At 37.0% G+C, this 20,592-nt stretch overlaps 1 protein-coding gene across 1 annotated transcript in view; it reads right to left on the bottom strand.

Annotated features, from left to right (window-relative positions):
* LSAMP (limbic system associated membrane protein) overlaps positions 1-20,592 on the bottom strand; it is a 649,962-nt gene that overhangs the window by 215,067 nt on the left and 414,303 nt on the right. The window contains exon 3 of the mRNA XM_015129946.3: positions 7,620-7,745. Coding sequence (XP_014985432.1) covers positions 7,620-7,745 — 126 coding nt within the window. The remainder of the gene's footprint in view (positions 1-7,619; positions 7,746-20,592) is intronic.

Raw genomic sequence — 20,592 nt, 5'->3', positions numbered from 1 at the left:
TGCTTGCCTGGATTCTTAAATGCATTATCATTCTAGGCCATTATATATGTTGTTTTCTATACCTGGGATACTCTTTCTTCCTCTATTTTCTTGGCTAGGTCCTATTCATTCTTGCGGTTTCAGCATAATACTTCTCAGGTGAGCTTTGCTGGTCTTGCAGATTTTGCTACATGGCCCTGTTTTATGGTCTCATTGAATGCTGTAATTTTTCCTCATAATGAATCTAATTATGGGGCTCTTCATGCAATTATAGATGTCCTGACTTATGGTGGTTTGACTTACAATTTTTTGACTTTACGACAGTGTGAAAGCCATATGCATTTAGCATGTGCATCAATTTAGGATGGGGTTATATCTGGATAAGCCCATCCTAAGTCAAGAGGCGTGTGTATTAGTTTAATGCTTTGCTTTCTTATTGAACTGTAAGCTTCATTTGTGCAAGGACCATGTCTGTCTTGCTCTTCCTTGTGTCTGTTTACAGAGTGAACACTGTAAATAATTCTTGACAAATGAACAAATTGTCAGATGGAGATCAAGATTAATCTGAGTATAATTCTGTATTGATGGATGGCATATTTTAAAAACAATATACAAGTAAGACACTGAAAATAAAGCATAAGATTGTTTTTTATCTCTTTTCTCCTCTTTTTAAAGAAAAAAATGAAAATATTAAAAAATTATTGTATATTTAGAAAACCCCATTGTCTCAGCCCAAAATCTCCTTAGGCTGATAAGAAACTTCAGCAAAGTCTCAGGATACAAAATTAATGTGCAAAAATCACAAGCATTCTTATACACCAGTAACAGACAAACAGAAAGCCAAATCACGAATGAACTTCCATTCACAATTGCTTCAAAGAGAATAAAATACCTAGGAATCCAACTTACAAGGGATGTAAAGGACCTCTTCAAGGAGAACTACAAACCACTGCTCAGTGAAATAAAAGAGGACACAAACAAATGGAAGAACATACCATGCTCGTGGATAGGAAGAATGAATATCGTGAAAATGGCCATACTGCCCAAGGTAATTTAGAGATTCAATGCCATCCCCATCGAGCTACCAAAGAGTTTCTTCAAAGAATTGGAAAAAACAGCTTTAAAGTTCATATGGAACCAAAAAAGAGCCCACATCTCCAAGACAATCCTAAGTCAAAAGAACAAAGCTGGAGGCATCACGCTACCTGACTTCAAACTATACTACAAGGCTACAGTAACCAAAACAGCATGGTACTGGTACCAAAACAGATATATAGACCAATGGAACAGAACAGAGTCCTCAGAAATAATACCACACATCTACAGCCATCTGATCTTTGATAAACCTGAGAAAAACAAGAAATGGGGAAAGGATTCCCTATTTAATAAATAGTGCTGGGATAATTGGCTAGCCATAAGTAGAAAGCTGAAACTGGATCCCTTCCTTACACCTTATACGAAAATTAATTCAAGATGGATTAGAGACTTAAATGTTAGACCTTATACCATAAAAACCCTAGAAGAAAACCTAGGTAATATCATTCAGGACATAGGCATGGGCAAGGACTTCATGTCTAAAACACCAAAAGCAATGGCAACAAAAGCCAAAATTGACAAATGGGATCTAATTAAACTAAAGAGCTTCTGCACAGCAAAAGAAACTACTATCAGAGTGAACAGGCAACCGACAGAATGGGAGAACATTTTTGCAATCTACTAATCAGACAAAGGGCTAATATCCAGAACCTACAAAGAACTCAAACAAATTTACAAGAAAAAAACAAACAACCCCATCAAAAAGTGGGCAAAGGATATGAACAGACACTTCTCAAAAGAGGACATTCATACAGCCAACAGACACATGAAAAAATGCTCATCATCACTGGCCATCAGAGAAATGCAAATCAAAACCACAATGAGATACCATCTCACACCAGTTAGAATGGCCATCATTAAAAAGTCAGGAAACAACAGGTGCTGGAGAGGATGTGGAGAAATAGGAACACTTTTACACTGTTGGTGGGATTGTAAACTAGTTCAACCATTATGGAAAACAGTATGGCGATTCCTCAAGGATTTAGAACTAGAAGTACCATATGACCCAGCCATCCCATTACTGCGTATATACCCAAAGGATTATAAATCATGCTGCTATAAAGACACATGCACACGTATGTTTATTGCGGCACTATTCACAATAGCAAAGACTTGGAATCAACCCAAATGTCCATCAGTGACAGACTGGATTAAGAAAATGTGGCACATATACACCATGGAATACTATGCAGCCATCAAAAAGGATGAGTTTGTGTCCTTTGTAGGGTCATGGATGCAGCTGGAAACCATCATTCTCAGCAAACTATTGCAAGAACAGGAAACCAAACACCGCATGTTATCACTCATAGGTGGGAATTGAACAATGAGATCACTTGGACTCGGGAAGGGGAACATCACACACCGGGGCCTATCACGGGGAGGGGGGAGGGGGGAGGGATTGCATTGGGAGTTACATCTCATGTAAATGACGAGTTGATGGGTTCTGACGAGTTGATGGGTGCAGCACACCCACATGGCACAAGGATATATATGTAACAAACCTGCACGTTATGCACATGTACCCTAGAACTTAAAGTATAATAACAAAAAAAAAAATTAAAAATGCAAGAAATAAATGAAAGCAATTAATAGAATAAATTGCGTCATTATTCTCTTTTGAATGTTACTGCATGGTCAACAGTCTTCACCTGCAAAATGCATAACTTTGACTATTCCACATCCATATGCTACCAAGTTTGACTCACTGAATCTTCTGGAGGGTCCACACAAGAAAGCCCCAGAGAAATAATTTCCTGAAACTTAACCTGTAGACAATGTGTTCTTTGTGTTAAATATGAAATCATACAAATTCTAACATGCTAACTTGAAGGACCAGATGTTACTCGCAACAGGTACTTCTGTAATGCAACTTAAGTAAATGAGTTCAGTTTAACATTATATATTTCTCTCAAGCCCATGAGGTCAGAGTCTAGGCTGGTCTTATTGGGTGAGTTTACAATTAGAAGTAAAACAGATGGGAGTAATAGCATTAATGAAATTAAAAAGTACCATCAGTCAAGGGTTCAGACTTGGAAATGAATTGAAAGGAGAATCTCAGATCAAGTGGTTAAAACTCAATGTCCAATGAGAAAATGGGATTTCACACTTTTCGGACTCGTCTTAGCTTCTCCAAGCACAATATTTTCCCACTCACTCCATCAAATTGCAAAATACTTTTTAAGTGAGATCTGACTTGTGGCTGAAAAAGAAAATTACACAGTACCTCTTGGGTTGTTCTCAGCCTAAAGGGTTAAATCCTCAGTGTACCTTTTGAGTTTTTCAGTGCTGGAGAGCTACGGAGGTTGTGAAAACTTTTGCAGAAATGAAATGCATAGAAACTCTTTCTGTGACCCTGAGCAATCCTGACAACACATGATGCACATTTGAGAAAGGGACTTCCTCATGAATGTGAGAATAAAGATTTAGAAATAAAGTTAAATGAAGATGGGAGCAGCATTGCTCACAGAAGGAAGATCAAACACTCCATAGAAAATACACGTTACGGTGCAATTGCCCTCTGGGAGTCACAGGATTATGAAAGTCTAACTTAATTAAGGAAGAAAATAGGTCACATTTAATAACCACATGTGTGACACATCATTTTGAACTATATAACTGAAGAGGGGAGAAAAATTAAGAAATCAGAAATGTAAGAAGGCACGCAGAGAATGCATAAATGTCTTCGACTTCATCTAATTCAGGTGTTTTTTATTTTGTATGTATGAAAAATTCACCATTCTTCTAATTTACCTTTTTAAAAGCACTTGCAGTATACTTGAAAAGGAAATTTCAGGCACAAAAAGAAAGAAACAAAATGGCCTTGCCAATTTTTTTAAACTAAATTAAGAGGTAATAAGTATTCTCCTCATAAAAATATACCATGCATATTTCTTTCTTTTCTTTCTCTCATGTCATCAAATGACAATCAGGTATTGTGAACCCTGCGTAGAATCTTCCCCTATCCAGGGCTCAATGTCCCTGTGGGGTCGAGCTAATTACAGGTACATTTCCTTTGCAAGGCAGTCACACTCTGTACTGTTGAAGGCACAATTAATAATTGAACAAAGCTAGCCATTTTTTTTTTCCTCACATGGCCACGGGTTGCAGGCAGCTTTGCTGTCACACAGGGAGCAGAGTCTCTTCTTTGGGTCTCTTCCACATAGCTTGTTGATAATCTCCAAGGAAGACTTCACATTATAGGCTGAAAAGAATCACCTACTGTTTCCGTATTTTGAAAGAAATTTTTTAAAAAAACATGAAAACAAACAAACAAAAATCCTAGTTGCCTTTATAAAATAGCAAAGGAAAGTTCTCTCTCCTATCACCAGGAATATGATTATGATCAGTTGGTTATTTAGGTCAGATGTAAAAGAAATGAAAGAGGAGGCGTGGGAATCGAAAGGAGAATAGTAGTCTGCCCTCAAGTCTGCAAATGCGACAGAAAGCTAGCTTTGCATGTGCCAGAGTAGAATCTGACTTACAAAGTGGGCCTAGATGGAAGACCGTAGAAGAGTAAAGTTGTTTCCTTTGAGATGTCTGAAGGAGCTTGGTGGGGGATATCCCCAAAGCCCTACCCGGCCATGGATGAGTGCAGCAAATCCTTGTCCTGTGTCCCAAGCCATGGCCTTGAACAGGAGTCTATAAACTTTTCTGTAAAGGGTCAAATAGAAAATATTTTACATTTGTGGGACAAGTGATCTTTGTCGCAATTATTCAGTGATGCTGTTTTAGAACAAAAGCAACCATTGAGAATTTGTAAATGAATGAGCATGGCTGGGTTGCAATAAAACTTTATGTATGTACACTGAAATTTGAATTTTATATATATATGTGTGTAAATATATATATATATATATAGAGAGAGAGAGAGATTTTTGCAAGTCAAAGAAATAAAATTATTTTGATTTTTCCCCATTTAACAATTAAAAAACTATTCTTCACTTGCAGGCAGCACATAAATGGAGCAGACTAAATTTGATACACAGGCTGTGGTTTGCTGACCTCTGTTACTGACTACTGAGAATCCCTGTGAGTGTATCTATTTTCCTGGTTGATACTGAAGTCTCCAGGGTCCTCTGAGTTTATGTAAATACAGCCTTTACTCTGGAAGACATAGCTTGTCCTCTGGTCTGTTGGTGACTTGAAACATTACAGAAAAACAAGGGGTCAAATCACATGTTCATTATCATGGGAAAGTTTATGAGTGTTAGTTATGACTACCCAAACTCCTAGACAAGGTGGGAAAGGCTCTGAAACTCTGGTTCCACATCAGAAGTTTTATAAATTCAAGGGATAAAAAGGAATCTATCTTTAGGATCAATTCAGCCATATAAAATTTTTCTTGAAAAGCCTACTTGCTAGCCAACATTGTGCCAAAATAAATATTTTCTATTAATGCAGTTCATTATTTGATTGTAACTTGAATAGACTCTTTCTTCCTTTCTAACTCCCATATCCCTTCTTTTATCTACCACCTTGTTCCACAAAAGAGTAAGAAATTATAAATAGTATCTTTACATAGACATTTAAATTAATTAGAAAAAGTGAGACAAAATAAAAATAATGGTAAGAAAACAAGATGATAGCACAAGTGTGATCTGAAATGGACTTGATCCCATAAATTTCTGCATAGCTTGTTTATAATCAATTTTTAATGTGTAATTTATGTATAATAATTTATATATTTTTACAGATGGTCCATAAATTTGACTCTAAGTTTACAATAAAGGGCATACAATCACTTATGAAAATTCACTGGGTCCTTTCTTAAAAAGCAAATGATTGCTTAGGAAAAAAGAAAGTAGAGATACTGAAAAACAAAACAAATTTCCTCAAATGGTCTTCTCAAAGGAAAACTGTAAAACAATTAACAATCTCTCAATTATAACATTACAGTAAACACAATGATTTTAGAAGGTGTCTTTTATAACATCCTTAAATATGAGCCAATAGCTTCTACACCAAATTGCTATTCAGTAAAAGCAATGCTACTTGGGACACGGGTAGGTGGCATGGGATTGGAGCCAACACAATGCCATCCAAGTAGAATGTGCTCTGAAGGTTTAATTCATTCCAAGGGAAAGATATAATAGCTGCACGTTTGTACTCGAGACAATCCTTTATACATTTTTTTTTCCACATGAGGTCTAAAATAAGTATGTGAGTCAATGAGTTTGAGATTTCTCTCCCAAATAAATGTCTCATGTATATATTATCAATAAATGAGAAATTGCCTGTGTTAATAAGGATGAGTTTTGCGTGACATTTTCTCAAGAAAATAGAGGCCTCTAATAAGAATATCTGCCTAAATATAAAACTATTCTATAGGTTGGTCCAAATTTTACTTGAGAAATCAATTTGGGATCTACTATCAAACAGAGGACCCATCTTTTCACACCACAAAATACAGATAGTTTTAAACACATTATAACCAAACACTATCCTGGATTTTTAGAAGTGTCTCAGTTTAGCTCCTGTTGTGCATCTAGTCTTGCATAATATTTTTATGGTGTTCATTCTAAAATGAATATGTTGTAACAAATCTCTAGTTGCTTACATGAGAAAATGTTGTGACTATAATATATAAATTAGTTTAATTTGTGGGTTCTCTACAAAATCAATAATATTTTATAAGAAAAATTGACCTGTTGCCTATCTTTCTGGAAGATTTAAATAGAATGCTACATTCTATAAAGACTGTGTTATTTGACAAAACATAGTTTTGCATACCAGAAAATGTAATTGGTAGAGTAGAGGAGTATGTATGCAGCTAATCTTAAATAATTTGCTCAAACATTTAAATAAAGTTCAAAAAGCAGGAGGCCTGGGAACATTTTCACGGCAATGATGGTAAGAAGGGGGAAGAAAGGATGCTGAAGACATTCCAGGGAAATGAGTTTCTGATTTTGACTGAATTAGTATCAATAGCTGGGACTCATAATGAGTTCATGCAACTTAGTCCATGTCTGATGCCCATCACAGAACCTGATGCCAAGGACAGGACAATAAAAGTGAGAAACAATTCTGTATTTTCCTGATATATTTCTTCACAAGGTGCTACAAGTTAGAAAACTGTAGTTAAAAGCAACGCAAACAAACTTACAAACAACTATGTAAAATTAATTCAGACAAAATATCACCCCAAGACACTCAATCACCAAACTGGCATATATTTTACATATAATATCAAGCCATTTAATGCTTCTGTATTTGTTGCATTGCAGGGGGCTGTTCTATTGAAACTGAAATTTTACAGATAGATAGATAGATAGATAGATAGATAGAGATCTACATATATACTCAGTACAATGATTATAAACCTTATAGAGATTAACACACTAGCAAAGACCATGAGGACCCTAAATAAGACCTATGTTGCCATTCTCTTAGTATTTTAATAGCAAAATACATGCATGTCCTTCTGATTCAACAGAATTTCAATTCTGATTCTGAATTGAATTGATATTTCTGATTCAACAGAATTTCAGGAGCATGAGGATATTTTAAACAGTATGTGGCATATTAGAACCTGGAGCATTGCTTACCAGTTGGTGTAAGGTGTCTCCAGGTGATAACAGGTTCAGGACGGCCATTGGCCATGCAGACCAGAGTCACATTGCTGCCCTCATTCACAGTGACATCCGAGGAGATGTTGGAGATCTTTGGTGGGACTGTGAAAATAAAAGCAAATGGAATATGTAACCATGTCAGTAAGATTAGGCTTATAGCCATACAACTGGAAGTGGCAAATTCAAGGTTTTATAACTTAATTTGAATTTTTGTGTTAAGAAGTAAGGTGCTTTTAAGACCCATGCTTGTCATCTGCTTACCAAATCTGTAAGTTATCCTTAAGCACATACATTGTGAAGGTAAGAACACCCTTCACAATGGCCATTTGAGTGCTGTAGGAAATACACAAACTAGTAAGATGAAAATATCTTTGCTTTTAAAAATACTAGAATGTACCTTATTTAGATATTAGACAGCATGCACATTTATGCAAATTAATAATATATTATTTCTTATCATTGTTGTTTAAATTTATTTTCTTATGTGTATATAAATATAATCCAATGTCTTCTCCAAGTACCAGCAAAAGAAAAACAATGCTATTTAGCATAAGATTACATTACTGTATTATTAAGATGTGGCAATACCTGGTTACTTATAATCTAGCAACATAATGAACATGGATTAATCATCACAATAGAAAGCATTTAAATATCATCTTTGTGTATAACAGGCTGCATGAAGTATCTTAGAATTGAAAATGTGAATTAATAAGGCCTATGTCACAGACAGGTAGACATTAAAAAATACTATTACTTCTAATACTTCCAACACCACTACTACTAACAATGTAATTAATAGCTAACTGTAATTAAACATTTATTATACATAAAACCCAACATAGAGTATTTAACAAATATTACTTCAATAACTTCTTACAATAAAGCAATGATATCCTATGAAGTTTTTATTTATGGGTGGGAAGCTGAGGCATAGAGGGGGCTAGGTGAGGGGCAGAAAATGAGTTTGAATCCCAGCCAATTCTGGGCCTTTGCTCATAGGTACTACTTGATTGCAACTTCATCTTCACAACCCAGGCTACCAGATGGCTGAAAACAACAGAAATTAGTTTTTGGTGATGTGAGAAATGAGTCCCCAAGGGCAAGCTGTACTGCCGTCTGACTTCCTTCATTAGTGTTCAGGGTGGCAACATTAGATCACACGTCGGTAGGCTTAAGTGGGGAGTAAATTACTCACAAATTTCATCACAGAGGTTATGCACTGATTAAAAATAGCAGGGTTTATAGTCTGACTATGAATTTCTTCTTTTTTACTCACTTGTTTAGGCTGTCCCTGAGAAAGTATGTGTCTGGGGGAAGGAGGAGGACAAAAGAGCATGAAGGAGTTCAATAATGAATTTTATCTTTTCTCATTCTTACTGCCCATTAGGGACTCTGTGTAGTGACGAATAAAACAGGAACATTTTCTGCTTGCAGAAGCAAGCACCTGACAGCCAAACGATCCCTGCAAATCTTCATTAGGAGACACTGATGGTACTTGGGCAACTGACTGGTTCAGAGTGTGACACGGAGGAAGCAGGATGAGGACTCTCTCCACCTCAGCTTTCCACTCTTGTAGGGCCTCTGGGTAGGGGACCGGTCATTACAAGTCAAACCCAAGGGCAGCAGACTGTAGCTGATTCCAAATATTTAGCAATCTCTATTTACAGAGTTCCGAATCCTCCTTTTGGCTATTGGGGTTAAGGGTCGTTTTCTCAAATTCACACACTGTCTTGCAATATGTTCTCACAGACTTTTGCAGTGAAAACCTGAAAGATCATATATATTTTACAGGGAAGAATATCAGGCACAGAGAAAAATGATGGCTTGTTAAGGACGAGCCCATCAAGAACTATGGCTGGACTTAGAATTCAGAGCTCCTGAATGTCCGATTGTTCCATTGTTTGGAGTTCACAGTTACTAACTCTCAGATGAGTAGGCTAGTGCTCTGAACATCTTCGAAACAACTGCAATGAACTATAAATCAATGATAGTGTTTCAGAACAAAATGTGGACATACTAGGTGCCATCCTCAACAATCCAAAACCTATCACAGAAAGCTATATAGTAATTCTAAGATTCCGCATTACTAAAGTTGTAGTTACATCTGAATTGCAACATGGGACACAGTGTGAGGAGAAGAAATACAGATATGTTGTGATTAAAAAAAAAAAAGGCTCTATATCCCTAATATAAAACCATGCACATTTATAAAACAGAAAAAAAATCCACAACTAAAAAAAATCCCAGAGAATTACTACCTGTGGTACAACTGACTGACAATCTCTCTCTCTCTCTCTCTTTTAAATAAAAGGACATAGAGCAAAGACTTTGCATTTACATGTCACACCAGTTAAGCCACTTGTTCAATTTCACATAGACAGGTACTGATAAAGTTGGGAATAAAATCTAGAATAATTGACTGCAGGGCTATGTTCTGGCCACCAAACCACACTGCATCTCCTAATTAAGGACAATCTATTTAAGTACTGAGTCTCAGAGACTGGAGATAGAGAAAGTGTTCGTGCTGAATAGTTAGGAATGTAACCACCTTGTATTCCATGTGCCTCTGGATCACTTTCAGTGGGTCTTACTTCATCAATTGTTTTCCTACTTTTATTTTATTTTGTACTAGCTTCTTCCCATAAGCATGTACATGTGATACAGTCTTTTCTGCTGTCAAAAGAAATTTCTCCTTAAACTCTTTTTCACTTCTGTTTTTTCTTTCTTTCTTTTTTTCTGTGACTTAGCTTTCAGGAGATCCTGAGAACATGCGTCCCTTTTTTATTTTTTATTTTTTCCCACCTTATTTACTTTCAATCTCTCTTTCCAAATCTCTTGAGGGAATTGTCCTACACCACATCGTCATCTCCCATCCACACCTCAACCTTCAGTGCAATCTGGATTCTCTCCTTAACCTCAAATGAAATTACTGTCAGGAAGCTCACCAATTATCATATTGTTTCTAGGTCTATGGACAATTTCTGTTATCTTGTTTTTCTCTGAACTGTTTGGCTCCGTTGATACTCCTTTCAGTTGTTATTTTTTATTTCCCTTGGTTTCTAGGACACCAAATTTAACTGCTTTTCCTCTTATCCTTATAGTCAGCCTTCTCAGATTAACTCTTAGGCTTATCTTGTCCTTTCCTTAACTATCTGTATTTAAGAGTTTGATCACTTACCTCTTTCTTCATCTCAATCTATACATTCATCAAAGGATCTTACCTATTTTCTAGCTTCAGAAGCTAAAGCACCACCTACAGCCCAGATTTTTTTCATGATTGTTATACCTACATTCCAATGGACTATTCTGTATCTCTACTGTTTGCCTCACAGACACCCAAGATTCAACAAACTCAGGACTAAAGTCATTATCTTCCTTCCCACAAAACACTTGTGTTTTATTATCTTAGTTAACAGTGTCATCAGGTAGAATTGTCTAGGCAAAAAAAGCGAAGCATCTCCCTTGACTGCTGTCTCCCCTTCACTACACTCATAAAAAATTGATCCTCATGTTCTGTGGTTTATGTCATGTTCTGTGGTTTATGTCATGTATTGAGGATCAATTTTATATTATATGAGTGTGATGTATATACGCATATATATATACACGCATATATATGTATATAGACAAATATATATGTATATATACCTGTGTGTGTGTGTGTGTGTGTGTGTATGTGTGTATATATATATATATCAGATTCATTCTTTACTCCCAGTCCCTACTCCCACTAACCTTGTTTCAGACATTAACATTTCTTTCTGGGAGGGCCTAAATTACCGAAATGAGAAAATATTAAAAACGGTTTCTTTGTCTCTAGCTTTCCGCTCTTCATGCTCACTGCCACACATTCACCATACTACAATCAGATATTTTTTTCCTAAATTGCAAATGTGAATGTAATATCTCTTGATTAATCTCATTGTCCTCAAGATAAAATCCGAACTTTGAAATATGGTTTAATAGGTCATTCATGATTGGCCCTGCTTATCTCTCCAGCTTCATTTCCCACTCCATTTGCATTGCATCATCCAGTGGCATCAGGCAAATTTTGGCTTCTGGAAGTGCTCTCCTCACACTCTGGCGTTTGAGATTATATTTCTTCCTACATGAAATATTCTTCTTTCAACTCTTCATGCAATTACCCTCTTCCCCTTTCAAATTTCAGCTTGTCAGCTTGTCTCCTTACTTGTTTGCGGAAGACCTTCCTGTTGTTCCCCACCCTGCTGCCTCCCACTCTGTTCCTGGATCCACACTGGGTGAAACGCCCTGCTGTGTTCTCACCTCATGCCCCACTCATGAGGCCATATTGGGTGAAACGCCCTGTGTCTCACCCTCACGGCACTGAACCGTGACAGCTGGGTTACTTACCTGTGCCTTTCACAAAACCGTAAGAGCCACACAGTGTTTTCTAAACCACTGAATCTTACAGAGCATGGTGCTTAGAACATAGCAGGTGCTGAAAAAAATTCACTTAGTTTTTCCCAACTTTTTACTTCACTCAAGAAGGGTATCTCACAGAATTTTTGTCAGAAAGGAGTAAGTTTTCATTTTGAACGAGTAAAATGGAGCTCTTATCAATATTTATTTAGCTACCCTTTAGTCATCTCTTTCCCTATCAACTTATTTGACTCTTAATAAAAAACATTAACCATGAGGTAGAGAAGTGTCTGTATATTTCAGGAACATAGCAACCAAGAAGAACTTGGTGTCTAACTTCCTCAACTACAGGCTTTTTTCTGAGTTTTAGTGTCTTTGTTTCTTTTTATGTGAGGAGGAAGAAGTAGATAGATAGATATACCTTTCTTAGTGTAATAGTTTACTATTTCTTTCCTAGTTTCCCGTAGCCCTCCATAGAATTAAATTTAGATAATCACCAATAACATCAGGTGGCAATTCAAAAATTTTATTCTATTACCCCATAAAATCTTTATAAAAATCCTGGGAAGTAAAATGTATTATTATTATTATTATTATTATCAGCATCATCATTATTACTACTATTACTACCATTTCCCACATGCAGGCAAACGGGACAAAAATGGGTAAATATCACATAGCTAATGAATAATAGAGGTAGAACCAAAACCTAGAATTTGTATGTTTCACAAACTTTACTCTTCCTCTAGATCATATTCACTTCTGCAAAAGTGATAGAGATAGTATTTTTTCCTTAGGTTAATTCTCAGTAGGAATGACTGCCTAGAAAGTACTGTTATTAATATAACACGCCTATTTGAATCAGCAAACGTAAGTTGTTTATTTTTCAAAATCACTGTAATATTGATTTATGCCGAATTCTTGGAACAACATAGTACTCTGTGTAGTGCTTTTTTTTCCTTTCTAGACAATCCCTTAACAATTCTTATTTACAGAATATTAGTGAGATTTATTATATTTTCCTATATATAATGTCATGAACCATTTATTCAATGTTTTCAATCTATTCAGTTTCAGTGATAACTACATTTGTCTGGATTATTTTGTTTTTCTTTTCTTTTTTTTTTTTTTTTTTTTTTGAGACGGAGTCTTGCTCTGTAGCCCGGGCTGGAGTGCAGTGGCCGGATCTCAGCTCACTGCAAGCTCCGCCTCCCGGGTTTGCGCCATTCTCCTGCCTCAGCCTCCGGAGTAGCTGGGACTACAGGCGCCCGCCACCTCGCCCGGCTAGTTTTTTTGTATTTTTAGTAGAGACGGGGTTTCACCGTGTTAGCCAGGATGGTCTCAATCTCCTGACCTCGTGATCCGCCCGTCTCGGCCTCCCAAAGTGCTGGGATTACAGGCTTGAGCCACCGCGCCCGGCCTTTATTTTGTTTTTCTTATTGATTAATGAGAGCTACTTATATTGTAAGGAATTGACCTTTTGTTGTCATGCAGTCATATTTACAATTTATTCTTCGGCTCTGTCTTTTGTTTATGATTATTTTTGTTCTGCTGAAGTTTAGAACTTCCTTGTTGTTGTATCTATTGATCTCTCTTTTGTTATTTCTTCCATTGCTTTCGTGCATAAATAATCCTTTTCCAACATAAGAACAGTGAAATATTTATCTCTATTTCTTCTTTTTATTTTAATTGGTTCTTTTTTTATATTGAATTCTTAAAATCATATGGAATTTATTTCTGGTATGAGAAATAATCAGTTTTTTCCTCCCTATAATTTTTTTAGCCAATGTCCACAATACCATTTGTTGAATGATGTAAAGTGCATACACTCTTTTGGTTTTCAGAATTACCCTATAAAGTGCTACCAAACTGGCCAGCTCAGTATTTCTGGGAAACATGTAAATATAAACATTACTTACCATGCTAACTAATTCAACCAAAATATTTCTAAAATATGTAATTAATTTTTTGGATACTATACTATTTTGTGTTAATTTTAAAATTTGGATTATTAAATGGGTAATATTCTTTATTGAAATGCACGTAAATTCTGCATTACAATACACATTTCTTTCTTTTGTTTTTCTGAGCACAGTGGAGCGATCATAGTTCACTGCATCCTCAAACTCCTGGGTTCAAGCGATTCTTCTACCCTGACCTCTCAAAGTGCCGAGATTACAGGCATGAGCCATTGCATTGGGCCTATATACTTTTTTTCTATTTAGTAAAAATTGAATGGTGATTTCTGAAATAATGCTAAAATCTAGGTGCATCTAATAATGTAGACTCCCTCAGCTGTGCAATGGGGCAGCCTTAAGTAAGATTATGACACAGTCAGTCTGGCTCTGCCACCTGTTTTTCTGGCCCTCCTTATTGTCTTTGCAGTTCCTTTATGCACCCTCTACCAGATCTCCAGGGTCTGCCCTGAATCTTACAGACCCAGAGTTGACTGTCCAGAGGTGTTTGTACAGCTCTGTAGGTTCACAAATCATCCCTCCTTCTTTTTGTATAAGACTAACATTTCTTATATATGCCAAAAAGTAGAAATGGAGTCAAAGTCAGGGACATAAGTAGAATAGACATATATGATTTACTTGCCGAGAATCCATGCCTCTTTCTTCTGGTAAGACATCCTGGTTTTCCTTTGGAAAAACCACTGCTCACCCACAGCTATTGGTTTGTTGGGACTCTTTAATCAAGTGACCAATTCTTGGACAAGGAGTGGGGACAAGACCTAAGCTGTACTGTTCAGACCTCCCCGCTTGGAACCTGGTTTCTATGAGGAATGATTCAAAAGAGGATGAAACTGACTTAATCTCTTGCTGGCAGACTGTGTTAATGGCCCCAAATCTGTACCCTTCCCTCTATCCCCGTCCTTTGCCACATCTATGCCCTCCTACAGAGGGTGACATATACTTTTTCATCCCTGGGGCATGTTACTTGCTTTTGCCAACAGGATGTCAGCATCTGGAACACAAGCATAGTTTTGAAAAGTGCTGGTACCATTGAATTCACTTGTGCTTGTGCCTCTGCCATGACCACCAGAAGAACATGCTCAGCTGAGCCTCTTCATCCCAGGAGAAGGATGGGAGATGCCAGACAGAATTGTCAGAGAAAATACAGTGTACCCAGTTAAATATAAATTTGTGACAAACAACAAATGCTTTTTTAGTATAAATGTGTTCCAAATATTGCATTAGACACATTTATAAGAAAAATTATTTGTCATTTACCCCAAATCCAAATTTAACTGGGCATCCTTTATTTTGACTTGTCAAATCTGGTAACCCCAGGAGCAGAGTCACCTCAAGAAATTCAGCCTCAATCAGCTGACTTCCCCATTTGTGCAAAATAAAGAATAACTATTATTTTATGCTCCCGATTTTGATTTGTTCAGCAGCAATGGTTAATATACATCATGAAAGGCTAACCACCTAAAAGGACTATTATTCTTCCCTAGTTTTTGCCACTAATTATTTGAAGTTGTGGTTTGGATATCCAGAGATACAGCCCTTGTGTACTTGCTGAAGTAAAGTTTTTCTGTTTTCCTTCAATTCTGTGTTATTTCATATTCTTCCAATGGACCACCTGCTTTATACATCAGATTAGCCAGTCAATTTCTATTGCTTAAACCAAAGAATCCTAATTGTTGCAAAATTAAGGATCAGCCATAATAAGGGGAAAATCTGAAGAGGGGACTTTCCACAGAGGTAAACTGTTGTCATCTCTGCCTAGATACTCCGTTGGCTTCCACATGCTAGCTTTGTTGCATGTTAAGCATTGGTTGAGTATCTGTCAGTTTGGTTGCTTTAAAATAACCTTAGATCTACAAAGCCATTTAATTCCAGCTGTGAATATTTTAATGCGTTTATCCTTGGTTCCTAGCTGAACAACCAACAGAAGGAAACTAATCAGTTCCAGAGTAGGAGAGAAAAGTGGTCAGTTGGCTCATTTCCCTAACCTCAAATAATTAGCGGTTATTACTTGTACTCAATTCAAAGTGCCATTTCTAATGGTACAAATTAGCAACAAATTAGTCTCATTAGTTATTGTTCATTCAAAGATGGGGCAAGGTGTATACACTACTGGTATGTGGTGATGGTGGGGTCTTAAAAAAACACCATCAACTCCCTAATTTTTAACTTTTCTTTGGTACAGCAAGAAGAGCTTAAGCCCTGTTTATTTGCATATGTCACAGGCTATGAAAGAATATGGTGTGTCTATGTAAGAACTGGGTTCAGAAATCTACAGAATGTTTCTTGAGCAGCACTTGCTGTATTTAGTAAGCATACTCCCAGGATTCAACAATGAGAATAAAAATATACAATGCAACACATAAATGCCATCTAGTGAAACATCAAACATCCATCTAACCTGGCATTTTGTTTCTGAAAATGCCACTAAAGCATGTTTTGCTGCATGGTGTGGGAGTTTGCAGGATGGATGACAGGACTGGGAAATGTAGCACAGTGTACTAGATTGAGAGCCGGGGGATTTGTGATCCTGCCCAGCGACTAGCTCACAATGCAACAGAATATTCTCTAACATTTTGCTTCTGAATCCCCATCATCAGGCACTTTGTAGGTGCTTACCCAATTTTGAGTGAATAAATGACCAAACTATAACAAATTATTTAAATCCTTCTGAGCTTCAGTTTCCTCACCTAGCAATTGGAGGTACAAGGTTAGCATTAGGCAATATTACAGGATTGATATTAGGGTCCAATAAGATAACGCATGTGAACTTGGTCTATCTATAAAGCAGTAAGAGGTCTGCCAAATGTACCTATTATTTATTACATACTAAAACTAGCTAATAAAGAAGTGTTGTCTTGAGCCCTCCTAGGATAACATGGTAAAATAGCCCATGCATTTCTGTGGCTAATGGCATTCTAGTTATATTTTTGCGGACTCCATGACTGCCAAAAGGTATAGGTAATTACTATAATTTATAATTAATCATTAATTGTGGCATTAAAAATAAATTACCCCAAAGATCTGTATTGAGCTTTTCTCTACTATTATGGAGAGCTCTGCCAGTATGTTTAGCCATTTAATAAATGTCTGGATACTTTATATCTCCAATAAAAAGTGACACAAAGATGCAAGAATATATACCATCAGTGAAATAATTTTCACCATTTTTTTAAGAAACTTAGCTGACTCTTTTTTCCAAGAAAAAGCAGCCAAAATTAAATTTTGTCACAATTTTACATAATTTGTCATGTCTCCATAAAAAATTGGTCTTCTTTAATTTGTTGCCCTTGTAAACAACAGATGTTGCCAGGTGTTTTGTGGCTGTCATTGGAGTCTCTGAAGCCTTAGACCTTGTAGTAGAATACAGCTGGCAGTGAGAATATCTTTTCCACTAGCACTAGTTCCCACTTCTATTAGGATCCATTTGCAAAGCAAGAAACATCAGCCTGTGGGGTCGGCATTTGAACCACATTCTATCGGAACATGATTTCATTTAGACACAAATTTCATGGGCAAGTAGAAAAAATACAGAAACCATAGCTTCTTTGAGTGTCAGGTGAAGCTGAGGGAAGAAAAAAACTCATTATAAGTATCAGTTACTCAAATTTCTCTGCCAGGAGTGATTACTAATGCTACATTCGTGCCTGCATTAAGTGATGATCCAAATAAGGTAAGAGGGATAATATGCGAACTATTTAGAAGAAAAGATAAAATGTATGCACAAAACAAATCTATGCTAGGTACCGTGTGTGGTAATGTAGTTAACTCAGGGAAACTGGAGCAGGAAGCTAATAGAAATGACATATTAAGACAATGTATGGTCAAGAAAAAGCCATCTTCCTTTAATCCTCTTTTCATCCGACAGGAGCAGTTTCTGAACTGCACATGTAACTAAAAGTTAGTGCCTGACGCTTCAGTGATGTTGTTCTCCGAGATGTAGCCGGCATTTTTGTATGCTGGCTAAGGTTGTAAGCTGGGTAAAGCATACTCTTCTGGGCCTTTGAGCCCTACATTATTACATTCTCAAGTGGCCTTATGAGTCCCAAGCACTGTCCCAGGAAGTCAGATTTACAACAAAACAGTCCCTAGAGACTCATCCAGACAGTTGCCATCATCAAAAAGTGTTGCGGGAAGTCAGGGACCCCAAACGGAGGGAGCGGCTGAAGCCGTGGCAGAAGAACATATATTGTGAAGATTTCATGGACATTTGTTAGCTCCCAGAATTAATACTTTTATAATTTCTTACACCTATCTTTACTGTAATCTCTGAACATAAATTGTGAATATTTCATGGACACTTATCACTTCCCCAATGAATATCCTTGTGATTTCCTATGCCTGTCTTTATTTTAATCTCTTAATCCCATCATCTTCTTCGTAAGCTGAGGAGGATGAATGTCACCTCAGGACCCTGTGATTGTGGATTGTGTCACCGGCACAAATTGTTTGTAGAGCATGTGTGTTTGAATATGAAATTTGGGCATCTTAAAAAAAGAACAGGATAACAGCGATGTTCAGGGAACAAGAGAGGTAACTTTGAACTGGCTGCTGGTGAGCCAGACGGAACAGAGCTATATTTCTCCTCTTTCATAAGCAAATAGGAGAAATATCGCTGAATTCTTTTTCACAGCAAGGAACATCCCTGAGAAAGAGAATGCGCCCTGAAGGTAGGCCTATAGACGGCCCCTTTTAAGGCGTCCTATCTTTTATGGTCGAAGCCAAAGGGATGAAATAAGCACAGGTCTCCTATAGCACTCCCAGGCTTATTAGGACAAAAATTCCCACCTAATACATTGTGGTCAGACAGGTTATCTGCTCTCAAACCCTGTTTCCTGATAAGATGTTATCAATGACAATGCGTGCCCAAAACTTCATTAGCAATTTTAATTTCACCTCATCTGGTGGTCCTGTGATCTCGCCCTGCCTCCATTTGCTTTGTGATATTTTATTACCTTGTGAAGTATGTGATCTCTGTGATCCACACCCTATTTGTGCACTTCCTCCCCTTTTGAAAATCGCTAATAAAAACTTGTTGGTTTTAAGGCTCTGGGAACATCATGGACCCTGCTGACATGTGATGTCTCCCCCGGACACCCAGCTTTAAATTTCTCTCTCTTGTGCTCCTTCCCTTTATTTCTCAACCCAGCCAAGACACTTGGGAAATAGTAAAGAACCCATGTTAAACATCAGGAGTGGGTTCTCCTGATAAAAAAAAAAAAGGAAGGTTAATTTGAATTAGATGGCTCTAAATAACTTAAACATGGGAGCCATGGGACAAATAAATGTTACATAGCTCATTTATATACCAACCAGTGGTGAACGTTCTCTGCTGGTGACACATGTGTAGTGTGGATATCTGCGAACTGAGAGTCCCTTAGTCTACCTAAAATCAAGGTATATTAAATTGAAATCTTTCTATATGTATTAAATGTTCACAATCACCCCAGAATCTAAGTGAGTGTTCAAGTTTAGAAATGGGACAAATTATCCAGACACCAGCATGTGCATTCAGCTAAGGGTGCCCATTATTGCTGCTTCAGCAATAGGTGCACTCTGTGGGATATCAAGTGGCTGTTCCCATGGATGGGTCATTGCCTTGCTAAATAAAAGCAAATGGAACCCTTCTGAGTCTGTTCACTGAAGCTGCAGTTACTCAGCAAGTCAGCAACTTCTCTGAAATCTCATATTCCCAGACTCTTATTCTAGCCATTTGGATATTTGTTTTTGCTAATTTTGGAAAGCCTGCAGATGCTGATTTAAGTAGATAGAATGAATAAAATTACTATCTTTCCTTTACCTAGGCAAAATATCTTTTATGTTTCTGGTACGAACAGAATAGGATTTAGATACTGTCCAACCAGAGCAGATGGTTTTACTTGGCAGAAATGTGGGTAGTTAACAGAGGGAAGCTCAAAAAATATCAGGCTACCTTGGGTAGGTGGCAAATAGCAATTGAGTGAATTCCAACTGGGAAGTGGCACCCTAAGACATTGTCAGAGAAAAGAAAAGTGTACTTTTCCCCCTTTATACTCTAAAAGACATATTTTTCTATGTGAAAGGAAGTTGCATGGTATAATTCTTAGACAAGATGAAAATTCGGGTTGCATTCCTGGCATCTACCAGAAATCCACTGCTTATTCCAGGGGAAGCCAGTAGGATTTAGTCCTAAAACATGACATATCCTTAAAAACTTCAAAACACTTCATGGGCAACCAAAATACTTTTTCTGTGTTCTATTAATTTTTTTTTTAAAAAATTGAATGTGAGGAAATATTGCCTATATCCCATAAATGAATTATTTAGCTACTAAGACAATATGATAAAAGATAAGTCCTTATATCAAAAGCAAGAAAGATTTAAAACCAGACAGAAAGGACCCAGAAGTGAATAGGAAACAGAAGTATAAAGGGTTCGGGGACCAATTTATTGTCTATTATGCTTAAGGATCATACAAAACAACATTTATTGAGTGCCTACAACACATACAGACATTGTGCAAGGCATGAGAAAAGGTGAGGAGGGGATAAAACAATAACAATTATGACTTAGATCAACCATGTTTTCTTGTTTCAACAGAAGTGCCAGTTGGA

Source organism: Macaca mulatta, chromosome 2, assembly GCF_049350105.2.
Source record: "Macaca mulatta isolate MMU2019108-1 chromosome 2, T2T-MMU8v2.0, whole genome shotgun sequence".
Lineage (NCBI taxonomy): Eukaryota > Metazoa > Chordata > Mammalia > Primates > Cercopithecidae > Macaca > Macaca mulatta.
The sequence above is the reverse complement of the archived record's forward strand: the minus strand, read 5'-3'. Positions and strand labels throughout refer to the sequence as shown.